Source organism: Hippocampus bargibanti, linkage group LG01, assembly GCF_051943395.1.
Source record: "Hippocampus bargibanti isolate YZ-2025 linkage group LG01, ASM5194339v1, whole genome shotgun sequence".
In the NCBI taxonomy this organism is placed as follows: Eukaryota; Metazoa; Chordata; class Actinopteri; order Syngnathiformes; family Syngnathidae; genus Hippocampus; species Hippocampus bargibanti.
Genome location: NC_142734.1, coordinates 29,377,155 through 29,390,493, shown reverse-complemented (window position 1 = coordinate 29,390,493; position 13,339 = coordinate 29,377,155). Strand labels below are relative to the sequence as shown.

At 41.1% G+C, this 13,339-nt stretch overlaps 1 protein-coding gene across 3 annotated transcripts in view; it reads left to right on the top strand.

The window, feature by feature from the left end:
• scn1lab (sodium channel, voltage-gated, type I like, alpha b) overlaps positions 1-13,339 on the top strand; it is a 33,594-nt gene that overhangs the window by 16,482 nt on the left and 3,773 nt on the right. For all 3 annotated transcript variants that reach the window (XM_089009002.1, XM_089009010.1, XM_089009019.1), the window contains 14 exons: positions 245-359; positions 456-694; positions 769-942; positions 1,041-1,397; positions 2,689-3,216; positions 6,502-6,637; positions 7,052-7,206; positions 7,300-7,473; positions 9,326-9,448; positions 10,082-10,357; positions 11,416-11,469; positions 11,563-11,700; positions 11,794-11,898; positions 12,993-13,263. In XM_089009002.1, coding sequence (XP_088865128.1) covers positions 245-359; positions 456-694; positions 769-942; positions 1,041-1,397; positions 2,689-3,216; positions 6,502-6,637; positions 7,052-7,206; positions 7,300-7,473; positions 9,326-9,448; positions 10,082-10,357; positions 11,416-11,469; positions 11,563-11,700; positions 11,794-11,898; positions 12,993-13,263 — 2,845 coding nt within the window. The remainder of the gene's footprint in view (positions 1-244; positions 360-455; positions 695-768; positions 943-1,040; positions 1,398-2,688; positions 3,217-6,501; positions 6,638-7,051; positions 7,207-7,299; positions 7,474-9,325; positions 9,449-10,081; positions 10,358-11,415; positions 11,470-11,562; positions 11,701-11,793; positions 11,899-12,992; positions 13,264-13,339) is intronic.

Below are 13,339 nucleotides of genomic sequence, written 5' to 3'. Positions count from 1 at the left end.
CTTTTTAGTGAGATGTGCAGCCATTTTGGTGCAGTATTTTTGTACTGGCCTGAATTTTAACCATGCACCTCACTACTTGTACTTTTTTTTGGCTCAGCTTTGCTCAATCTGGCGTTTGGGTGAACCTGGTCGGACAATTTCACGGAAAATTGACACCCGTCCTCTTTGACTCTACATTGTCGTTTTCTCGTGTATCTATGGTTTAATATTGCATCAATATCTTGGATTGTCTTTTTTTCTCTAGGGTACCACTACAGACACCGAGGTGAGAAAGCAACGCGCTGTGGATTATTTAGATGACCGAGGAGGCAGGCAAAGAACCATGAGTGTGGCCAGTATCCTCACCAACACAATGGAAGGTCACAGTACTTCCCTTTAATCTCCATCAATTGCTTGAGTCCTTCCTCCCTCTCCCCTCCCGTGATTTTCATTCCATTTAAACGTCTCCTTTTCAGAACTTGAAGAGTCGAGGCAAAAATTCCCCCCTTGCTGGTATCGATTTGCCAACACTTGTTTGATCTGGGATTGTTGCCCCGCCTGGCTTAAAATTAAGGAGTTTGTCAACATGGTGGTAATGGACCCGTTTGTTGATCTAACCATTACAATTTGCATCGTTCTCAACACCCTTTTTATGGCCATGGAGCATTACCCGATGACGAAAGAATTCAACAACGTCCTTTCGATTGGAAACCAGGTACCTGGTAACATTTCAACAAACATACCCAAAGATGCTTAAAATGTTTTTTCCGCTTTTTTTTCTCCAAATAGGTATTCACTGGCATATTCACAGCAGAGATGTGCCTAAAGGTCATCGCCTTGGACCCTTACTATTACTTTCAAGAAGGCTGGAACATTTTTGACGGCATTATTGTTAGTCTCAGTCTGATGGAGCTTGGTTTGGCCAATGTAGAGGGCCTGTCTGTCCTCAGGTCCTTCCGACTGGTAAGGGACCTTCTCATATTTATGGTTGATTAAAAAAAATAGCTACCAGTTGACACTGTAAAAAAATAAATCATTAATGTTGATTTTTTTTTCCGCAGTTGAGGGTATTCAAACTGGCTAAATCTTGGCCAACTTTGAACATGCTGATCAAGATCATTGGAAACTCAGTGGGGGCTCTGGGGAACTTAACACTGGTGCTCGCTATTATCGTCTTCATCTTTGCTGTGGTGGGAATGCAACTTTTTGGAAAAAGCTACAAGGAGTTTGTCTGTAACATAAATGAGGATTGTCAGCTACCGCGTTGGCACATGCATGATTTCTTCCATTCCTTCCTCATCGTGTTCCGGGTGCTTTGTGGAGAGTGGATCGAGACCATGTGGGATTGTATGGAGGTAGCAGGACCGACAATGTGTCTCATTGTCTTCATGATGGTGATGGTCATCGGAAACTTGGTGGTATGTAATTATTATTATTATTATTATTTTAACACTGCATTCCCACAAAGGATGTTACTTTTGGGTTTTTTCCTCTGACATTGCCCTGAGAGTTTTGTGTTTGGGGCAGAGGGTGGATCCTTTTTTGCCTCCCATAGCAAACAATTCTGATGTGACGCCAAGTGGAAGGATTAGATTTTGTCACCTAGTCCTAGTCATGTGTTTTTCACAACTGGCCATAAAGGAGGAAGGTTGGTCTTTCATTGTTGTTTAAGTCAGTGGCACCTCGACATGTCTATTGATGCTATTCGTCAGCCTGTCTGTGGCCTTTGCCATATGTAAGTTAGCATTAAGCTAAGGGCGGCAAGTCTTTTGGTTCTTGCTTTGTCTTTAACATAAAACTTCAACTGCATAAATCAGCGTAAAGATTTATTGTGTGGCTCATTTGATAAGTCTGAAATGTGGCGAAAGTCTCAAGTGAAGTACAAACATCGTTTCAAGTTGTCAATAGCCCGCATTGGTGAAGATATATTGGAAACAAGCAATCTAAAACATGAACAACAAACATCATTGACACCCTTTTTCTGCGGTGCTTTGTTTTAACGCCTCAACACTCGGCACCCACTCGCAAAAGGTACTGTGAATATCTCGTTTGATCGGGTGAATCATAGTGATGGGAAAACAAAGCTTCATGAAGCACTTGTGATATTTTTGGACTGCTCCAGATGGAGCTCTTGGTTTATATGGTTGGTGCAAATGAAATGTCTGAAAAATCCATTGCATCTTCAAACCAAGAGTGCCATCTAGAGGAGTCAAAAACTATCACATGTGCTTCATGAACCTTCACTTGCCCATTACTAGTGAATTACCGGTACTGTACTTGTGAGAGGCGTTTTGGTCCCCGGGATTGGTCTGTCTTTTTCGAGAACAGTGGAAGTTTTCAAAATATTACCTTATTTTACAAAAAATATTCAGTAAAGAAATGAATGATAATTAAACAAGCCACAATTAAGTGTTTAATGAGTATTTCATAACTTTCTCAGTCCCGTTTTTTTTGGGTTGTGTGTTGCCATCATAAAATTTCAAAATAATGATTATTTAAAAAGTAAAGGATATTTGTTGAACACATTGTCACAACTTCATTGGAATTGGGTTTGGAGATCCTCATCAGAATCTGCCATTTTAGGCCCCCTCATTTGTATAGCATTATAGCAATTTTATACATCTTTAGTACTATAGAGTAAACTATGCATGTGAAATATAATTAGCTTGGTTATTGATGTTATCTTTTTTTTCTCCATATTTTGATTAGGTTCTAAACCTGTTCTTGGCCCTGCTCCTGAGCTCATTCAGCGCCGACAACTTGGCGGCAACTGACGACGACAGCGAGATGAATAACTTGCAAATCGCCGTCGGCCGCATCCAGCGCAGCATTGCCTTTTTAAAATCTGCTGTCCGACAGTTCTTACAGAGACTGATTTTCGGTGGGGACGGGAAGGGTTCTGGCTTGCATGAAGAAAGCAAACCCCTGGAAGAACTACACAGCAACGGCAAAGGGAACTGCATCACTAATCACACAACTGTTGATATGAGCAAAGAACCCAGTGTGTACATCACAGCGGAGGGCAACGGGTGTCCGGGCGGAGACCTGGTTGTCGGGGGCATGGTTGATACGGACAGCACGGAAAAGTACCCCATAGACGACTGCCACTACATGTCGTTTATTCACAACCCAAGCCTGACGGTCACGGTGCCGATTGCTGTGGGCGAGTCCGACTTTGAGAACCTGAACACAGAGGACTTGACGAGCGATTCCTCAGACGTGGAGGAAAGCAAAGAGGTACGATTCCACCGACGTCTTTGTGTTTTGATTTTGGTTTCATTTGTATTGCATTTTAAAAGCCTTCGTCGTTTAATATGGTAAGATAATGTAAGGTGCTGTCATTTTGTTTGTCAACAGTAGTGATGGGCAAGTGAAGCTTCATGAAACACTTGTGATGGTTTTTGACTCCTCTAAATGGCACTCTTCGTTTAAATGTGCAGTGGATTTTCAGACATTTCCTTTGCACTAACCTTGATATTCAAACCAAGATCACCATCTGGAGGAGTCAAAAAATATCACAAGTGCTTCACGAAGGTTCGTTTTCCCATCACTAGTTGACAAAGTCAGATGATTTATGTTGCTGTAACCGTGGCGTACACACTGTTCACCGCAAGCTACATCACGATAAGGGCAGATGACGGCAGCTACCATGGTAAGCTCGGGGGAGCATCAACAAACTTTGTCCCCAGTGCGACTTGAGTTGTAAATTTATGGACGAGCTTCTGCCTACAAAGCTGACGAGATGGATTCACTTTGATGATTGATTGGGGAAAAACAGACCAGGAAAGGGCAGGTCATTGTTAAACATCTCAGATGTTGCAAATTAAATTGACAAATGTCTCAGGCGCATTCCGCTTCCTCCTCTGTGGCGGCAAGATCTAATTGATGCTCAAAAGTAAAATGAAATAAAATTTTGTTGTCACCATTTTTCCCAGATCCCATTCCGGTGTGATCAATTCTTAAGTCTTGCAGGGAAAACTATCATGGCAGTTAAGTACCATTGCATCCTGCAGGTGTAGAAAATTGCCACTCACTGTCAGATTTTCAAACCGCTGTTCCCACTTGGCGCATTTAATCTCATCATCATCTCTCATTTAGCGCTAACGGGTGTTGAGGATGTCACCTTCCACTTTAACCAATCCTTTATAGGCTACAGGTGTTGAATTCTGCAATACAAGGAGAAGATGTGTTGTGACAACGTTTATGTACCATCTCATATACGAGAAAATCCAAACGAAAAACTGGAACAGAGACACAAGGTCGAATGTCGGCTCGTGGTGACTTATTGTGTTAACCACCTCCCTTCCCCCCATTTGTTATTGCAGCCATATCACAGACGCTCTCAAGGTTTTCCGAACTGTAAGACCACTTTATTGTGTCAGCACCCATCATAAGGACTGCCAATCTCATACTCTCAATGACTGCCCATTTTTGTTCTTTGCCTGCTCTTGCCTTCTGCCCCCCACCTGTAGCCCCCCACTCGTCCCTATTCAGCAGTACACAAGCAAACGGTTGATGGTTTAGCTTTTCTCTAGCCACTCAATTAATTGGTTTTGACCCAGGATTTAGTCTACACCTAACAACTGCAAAAAATCAGAATAGGGAGCAAAAAATAAATACATTAAAAAAATATTTTTATGTTATATATTTAACAGGTTCCCGACATATGACCCCAATGATCAATTTACTGATTCATTCATTTATATATTTTTGGGGGGACATCATAAACATAGTTGACCATATTTGACCTGTAAATTCCAAGAGAGGTTTGTTATTCAACATTTTAAAATACACTCGGGAAAAAGAACAAAAAAACAAAAAACAAAACAAAAGGTGGAGCAAGGCAGCATCCTTTGAGAAATGGATGCACACGTGAGAAGCATGTCTCCATCATACCCATATTCTATTAGCTGGATCCCACTGCAATCAGGGCTGCTGCACTGTGGAGATTGACATCTTTCAAAACTTCACACGGCAAATAAAAAGCTGCCAGTTGCATGTCAAACTGGGGTTCAAAAATTACAAGACGACAAGCAAGACGGAAACATCGTTCTTGATCCTATAGCTGTTGGATATCCATATACGGTATTTTCTGCACTATAAGGTACTTTGAAGGCGCACCTTGAATGAAAGTCCCATTTTAAAACTGTTTTCATACCTCGGGCGCACTGCATTATAAGGCAAGTAGAATAGAAGCTCCAATAGTGGCGGCGGTTGCACCAAATATCCACTGGACGGTGCTATGCTAAAGGGAATGCAATACAATACAATGCCGTTTTTATGACATTGAGCCTTTCCAACTGCTGCAGCTGTAACAAAACTATGCCAGGACAAAATTGGTAACAAACACGGATCCAGAAATATAAATGGGATTTAAAAAAAAATGAAAAGCAAGTTATGAAGACAATTGATTCAACAAAAAAAAAAACACACAGACCTTGTGGGCTCACATCCACAAGGGGCAAAATATCCTTAGAGGTCCTACTTATCTCCTTCTTCCTTCATTTCATCATTTGTTAACTATGCTCTTGGTGTTATCGACGTTTGATAATTCCTGTATAGAGCTCACAAAGTAATTAATCAATTACTGTTAGGCGGAAGGAGCCATTTTAGGTTACAATTTGTTCTTGCTCATAATCACCACTAGATGGCGCTTAGAAAGGAAATGTATTATCATTATTACTAACAGGGAAATGCAAAGAGACTGTTAACTCAGTATATAAGGATCACCAGAATATGTATAGGGCCCACTGTTCACGAAAATGGAATATTTTAAGTGCGCCTTATAATGTGGAAAATACAGTACATAGACTTAATGCTATGTTATGTATGTGGAAAAAAGTAAAACACCAGACTTACATGCTATTCTTATCAACAGTGCACAGTGCTGGTTTTTGCTGGTAAGCTAATGTGGTCATCTTTCGGCGGAAAAAGCTTAAATGGCTTTCAAGGAATGGTAATACTGTATTTTCATGTCACTGAGGAAAATAGCTGTTCAGAATTTTGGGTGGGTGGACTGTACATTATGGGGCGGTCAGGGTAGATGCAAGCAGAAGAGTTAATTTAAAAACAAGATGTAATCAGATAATCTCGATTAAAAATTGATCGGGTTAATTTCTCAGTAGACGTGAAAATGCCGCACATATCGTACTTTGCTTGGTCCAATTTCAGGCTTTGATTGATGATGCACTGGAATACTGCATGCATTCTTCCTCAAACTGAGGTCACATCAAACGTACCCACAGTCGCATTATACAATAATATCAAATGTCATGTGTTGCTTATGATATAATTTGAGCCTCCAGACATACGTCACGCCAAAAGCCTGTCGGTACATTTGATCACTGTTGCATGTGATGATAATGAGGAGGAGATTTTGATAAGAGTTCAACTCTGTTACGACAGTACCTAGTCTGAGAAGAGAATACATTGAATAACCACTTCAGGACATTTGGTCCTGGAACGACTTTTCCTGTGATAGCTTGTCTTTTTAACTTACTGCACCTTACCTTGTTCATACAGAAACTCGACATAGAGCCCCAACATCTGAGTTCTTCAGAAGGGAGCACTGTTGATATTCGCCCTCCGGGGGATGGGGTGGATTCGGTGGAAATTGAGCCAGAAGAGTCAATGGACCCAGAGGCTTGCTTTACTGAGGGTGAGATGGTGACAATTAGGCTATGCTTGGTCAACGGAGAGTGGGGCAAAACTGCTCTGGGTGACAGTGCTCATCGGGTTTAAAAAGAAATTCCCCACCTTATTGGCGGTTCACTATTGACAGCGTTACCTTATTCATTCATTCATTCATTTATTAGTAATCTATTCATTCATTTTTGCATGTATCAATCTTTTTATTCATTTACACATTTAATTATTTAAATATCCATTTATTTGTTTATTTTTAGTAATTTATTCATTCATTTATTTATTTATGTATCTAATTTTTTTTTATGTATTTATATTTAGTTATTGTCTTCTGGAACCACTGTCGGCACTTTGCTGATAAAGTCACTGTCACTTACTTTGGAAAACAAACGTTTCTATCATTTGTTTCTTTCTCCGCGACTGTTAGGATGTGTAAGCAGATTCCAGTGCTGCCAGGTCAATGAGGAAGAACCTGGTTTTAAGAGTTGGTGGACACTCAGGAAAACCTGTTTTGTCATCGTGGAGCACAACTGGTTTGAATCCTTTATCATTTTTATGATCCTGCTCAGCAGTGGTGCCTTGGTGAGTCTCGGCATGCGGTTTCATTCGATATTACCCGACTCATAGTTAATTCATTCCCATCATGGCAGAACTTTTTTCCCCCATTTTGTTCAGGCTTTTGAGGACATTTATATTGAGCAGAGGAGGACCATCAAAACAATGCTGGAGTACGCAGACAAGGTCTTTACGTATATCTTCATCTTGGAGATGCTCTTGAAGTGGGTGGCCTATGGCTTTGTCAAGTATTTCACCAATGCTTGGTGCTGGCTCGACTTCCTCATTGTTGACGTACGTACGGTACCAACATGTTTATTTCCGGATGATGTCTGGCTTCTTCATTTAATGTCTCGGGGATACTGTATTTTTCACACTCAAAGTCGCTCTGGATTATGAGGCGGATCGTCAATGAATGTCCCATTTTGTATTTTTTTCATATACTGTATTGGACGCACTGGATTATAAAACGCAAACTTCAATGCTTCCACTGGATAGAGCTACACTCCTTCCATTCGACTTGAAAGGCGTTCATGGCCTCTTAAAAAAAAACTTCAATTAACGATTACATTAAGTCAAAGTCAGCTTTCTTGTCAAATAAGCTAATATGCATGACATACAGCACAGATGAAATTATTGTCCTCTCAGATCCAGCATGCAAGGCACTTTATATAGCAGTCAGAAAAGAGCACACACGACTGACTGTAGACACATCTTAATTTCGTACTACTAACAAGTGGATCTGAACAAGTACATGCGCTCCCCACCTTACATACGAGATACGTTCCGAGCGGTCGCTCATAAGGTGAATTTGTTCGTAAGTTGCTTCAGTGCTATATTTTGTATGTAATGTATGTTTAAGTCAAACACTGAACGGGGAAGTATAAAACACAGACGATCTGACAGTCATAAAATAAATTCACACCTACTGTAGTACCACGAAATATATCATTGGGTCTTCAGTAAGCCATTACTGAATTCAGTAATTATTTGCCAGCAGCCATTACTTTTTGTTATGCATTGCGTCCTCCTGTAGCGTCAACTGGGACGAGGGGATTTCCTCCCCATCCACATAATCTGCGCAGCCAATCGTAACCAAGCTCGGCGGATCGGGGCCTGAACTCGTTAGCAACACTTCAGCATAGCTGATTGGCACAGCTGATTGGTCAGCCTTGATGTCTGTTGTGTAAACATCCAGCCCTTGAAACCTCTAATGCAGGGGTGTCAAAGTCATTTTTAGCAGCGGGCCACATTGTAGTTATGGTTTCCTCTCGAGGGCCGTTATGAATTTGGGGGAGCCATTAGAATGTTTAATCCCCTCCACATATTACATATAGAGCGCACAACAAATTAATGAATAACTATTTTTCAAATCTGAAGTCAATAATAATAATGACTGTTATTGTGGTTTACATCCAAAAGTAAGAAATTTTGGTTAGGATTTTAGCAAGCATCATGGAATTTCACAAGTTTGATTTGCTTTCGTAGGCGGAAAAAAAATGATGTGGCGGGCCGGATTTGTTCCCCGGGCCTTGACTTTGACACCTGTGCTCTAATGTGTCTGTGTGCGTGAAGCATAGTACGCAGCCAATCGCAAGCGAGCTCGGCTGGAAAAAGGCGCACAATACAAAATCTAACTGACAGCATCTCCGCAAAAATGTTCGTATGTACCATTATTCATAACGCGAATTTTCGTAAGTTGGGGAGCATCTATATTGCAAAGTGCACCAAAACATTCTTAACTTAAACACGCCCCCTGCTGTATGCCTGCTGGGTGAGAGGCATAGTCCAGTTCTCTGAACCAATAGCAAGTTATAGCGCTTTGTTATCGCTGCAGCTGTTGTGAAAGTGATATATAAATTAGGATGTATTGTATTGTAAAATGTCTCCAGCAAGGAGACATTTTGGGGGTCGACGTGTTACCGTAACAACCATAAACAAGGCGCACCACAATTTAAGGTGCGCTGTGAGCTTTTTAAGAAAATGAAGTCTTTTCGGTGCGCCTTATACTATAAGGTGCACACTGTAAGGCCCTTATAGTGTGGAAAACCCAATACTTTGAGTTTCCACTAAAACATGCTCCCATCAATAAAACCTGTCTTTTGTGGTTTCCACCCAACTTATGCCGCCCGCCATGTGGTCTTAGGTGTCCCTCGTCAGCCTTGTGGCCAACGCTCTGGGCTACTCCGAGCTCAGCGCCATCAAATCTCTAAGGACGCTGCGAGCCCTCCGGCCACTGAGAGCTCTATCTCGGTTTGAGGGCATGAGGGTAAGTAAAGCACCCTTGGAAGTCAAGCTTTGGTGCCAAGTAATTCTGAGACAAAAAACACGTTATGCGCTTGTTGTTTAGTTTCTTTACCAGTGTAGCAATTGTAACATGACTACAATGTAATCGTTTTTTTACAAATGTGTAATTGCAATTGAACTGCATGTTCTCCTTCTAGTTCAGCTTTTGTACTTGTTCTATCTGCATGTTTCTTTTATACATTGTGTCAATGGAATCGCCGGCATTGCTTTTTGACGCTGCTTGTTTGGTGCTTTGTAAATGTGACCTGTAATCTTTTTTCTTTGTTGTGTGTCTTTTTTCATTTACAGTCAGACAAAATGTTGTGACCTCATCCTGCCTCGAAGGTTTTTTTCTGTTTTGCTTTTTTCCCCCCTATCAATTTGTACACTTTACTGAATCGACCTTCGCCTTCTTAGCTGTCTGGTAGTCAAAGCTTTTGTGTGTAGATGCCACTCAATCAATGTAGCTTTTGTTTAGTATAAAAAAACAATAGTCAAGTGATTAGATGATTGATCACTCATCCAAAATGAAACAGCCTTAATTTCGGGTAGGAGAGCCCCCTCCATTCGAGCAACGAGCAGATGCTGAGTTTGTTTGTATTTTGAACATGTCCAGGTTGTGGTGAACGCACTACTGGGGGCCATTCCCTCCATCATGAATGTGCTGCTGGTCTGCCTCATCTTTTGGCTCATCTTCAGCATCATGGGGGTCAACCTGTTCGCAGGGAAGTACTACTACTGCGTCAACACCACCAACGACAAAGTCTTCCCCATCGAGGAAGTCAACAATAAGTCCGAGTGCCTGAATCTGGTCAACGACAGCGCCCGCTGGAAGAACGTCAAAATCAATTTTGACAACGTTGGCGCTGGGTATTTGGCGTTGTTACAAGTGGTGAGGCCTTCAAAAAAAAGGAATACTTTTGACATTGTTACGCATATGACACGAAAAACACGCTGCCTATAGCAATGTTGCAGAGGCAATCATTTATCGACATCTGTTAATCGCGTGAAATCAACTCCTCGTGATTCAGTACGACGGCTAATACAGACTAGCTCTTTATGTCTTAACGTCTACAGCCTGAGGTCATAGATTTTCGAGATGTTCAACTCCTCGTTCTGACTACTGATAGTTTTGTTGCCATTCGATTTAGGAAGAGTAATAATAACAAAAATAAGTAAATAAATAAATAGCCAGAGGATTAAATAAATAAATTATCCATCCATCCATCCATCTGCCGATCCGCTTAATCCTCACAAGGGTCGCGGGATGCTCGAACCTATCCCAGCCATCTTCGGGCAGTAACCAGGGGACACCTGAACCGGTTGCCAGCCAATCGTAGCCCTTATAGCCCCAAACCACAATCTAGAGCACACGTGTCAAAGTCAAGGCCCGGGGCCAAATCTGGCCCGCCACCTCAATTGTATTTGGCCCGCAAAAGCAAATCAAACTTGTGAAAGTCCATGATGCTTGTTAAAATCTGAACCAAAATTTTTAATTATCGTATGTAAACCACAATAACAGTCATTATTTTTTACTTCAAATTTGCAAACTAGTTCTTCATTCATATGTCGTGCCTTCTGTATGTAATTTGTAGAGGATATGAAACATTCCCTAAATTCATAACGGCCCCCAAGAAGAAACTGTAACTACAATGTGGCCCGCGGCAAAAAATTAGTTGGACACCCCTGATAACCAGAGTACCCGGAGAGAAGCCACACAGGCACGGGAATATACAGGAAGATGGTATTGAAGCCATTGACCTCCGCACTGTGACATGCTAGCCACTTGACCACCGGGCCACCGAAAAATAAATAAAAAAACAATGAAAATAAAAAATGTGATCTTTTTTTTTATTGCAACATTTCGCACAGCAAAATTCACATATTTGTTGCCACTGTTCTGATCATTTTGGACAGATAAACCGATATTGATCACTGATTTTTTGTTAGGCAACATTTAAGGGCTGGATGGACATCATGTATGCAGCTGTGGATTCTCGCAATGTAAGTTTATTTCAAATTGTTTTTTTCTCATTGATTTGTCATGTAATTAACATAACTGTCATTTTTTGTTTCTGTCTGTCTGCATCACTCTAGCTGGAAGATCAACCTAAATACGAAGTGAACTTGTATATGTACCTGTACTTTGTCATCTTTATCATCTTTGGCTCCTTTTTCACCCTCAACCTTTTCATCGGTGTCATCATTGACAACTTCAACCAACAGAAAAAAAAGATAAGTACATAGTCTTCATCGGGCTTTCTTGACCTTCCCGACGTTTTACGCTTCTGTGGTTGTCACAATCTCTGGTTGCCTTTTTGTCTATACTTTGGAGGCCAAGATATCTTCATGACCGAGGAACAGAAGAAATATTACAACGCCATGAAGAAATTGGGCTCAAAGAAACCACAAAAACCAATTCCTCGACCCGCGGTAAGTTTCCCCACTCGTGATGTGCCATTCGCGAGCGAACCAGCTCTTTGAAGTGAACGATTGGAAACGGCTTCCAATGAGGAGCCGATTTTCTTTCCCCTTCGGTGCGAGCCGCATGTGATTCCTTTCTTAATGCCAATTTCTTTGCCAAAGACAAGATAAAACATTTAGCTGGATGCTACTTTTTCATTTAGAATCTGTTGTATTGACCATATTTTGAGATAGGTCTTAGTTTTTGTACTTTCTATTTTATTTTTTTGTCGCACTCCATATGTTGTACTTCATGTTGAGTATGTTCAGAAGCATCTAAATAAAGCCACTTTCATTTTTAAAATGATATATAGTATTTTTTGGATATTAGGAATTCGTTTTACATTTAATTTTCACATTTTTTATAGTAAATTAATTTAACTCATTCACTGCCAGACAATGTGCGAAAATATGCCCACTTAAGTGACTGTTTTTTTGGTCATTTTCACTCAAATTGCAGGACCCACAGAATATTGAGTTTTAGGACTACATGAACATTCAATTCGCCGTAAGAAATCTTAGACGCTTTTCTTTCATCAGAAAGAAAGAGTTAATTATTAAGTTATATGGATCTGCAGTTATCTGATCTTGGAACGGGGGCGGCTGTCCAAAATACAATACAATGCATACATGTTGATTTATATAGCGTTTTAACAACAGTTGAAGCTGTAACAAAGTGCTAACATGGACAAAAGGCAAATGCTGCCCCCTCGTGGAAGGGAAAAAACCTTGCCAGAGGTCTGACCAGTGCTTGATCAGCATCTCCCCCTCCACCACCCGCAAGAAAAACCTAATCCCTAACAAATTTGGGAGTGGTGCTTCATGTCACACTTTCCAATTCCCTGATAAATTCGGGAATGGCAGTGAATGAGTTAAGCAAAAAATAAATAAACTGAGGGGCCATTTGGGAGCCGAAAGAGCCATCTCTCCTTTAGCGAACCGAGTCAAAAGAACCGTCTCTCTAAAAAGAGACAGAATTACAATCACTATTTCCCACCAACATTTTGGACATTCCCGTCCAGAACACTGACCATCCCAATGTGTCTGCCCCCGCCCCCTCGCAGAATGCATTCCAGGGCTGCGTCTTCGACTGCATCACAAAGCAAGCATTCGACATTGTCATTATGATCCTCATCTGCCTAAACATGGTGACCATGATGGTAGAAACCGATGACCAGACCCAAGACATGGACGACATCCTTTACTGGATCAACTTGGTCTTCATTGTGCTCTTCACTGGGGAGTGCGTCCTCAAAATGATCTCCTTACGTCATTATTATTTCACCATCGGTTGGAATATATTTGATTTTGTGGTGGTGATCCTGTCCATCGTCGGTAAGGATAATTCGTGCTTTAGCATTTCTGATTATTATTATTATTTTTGTCCAATGGGCAAAATGGATGTTTTGCC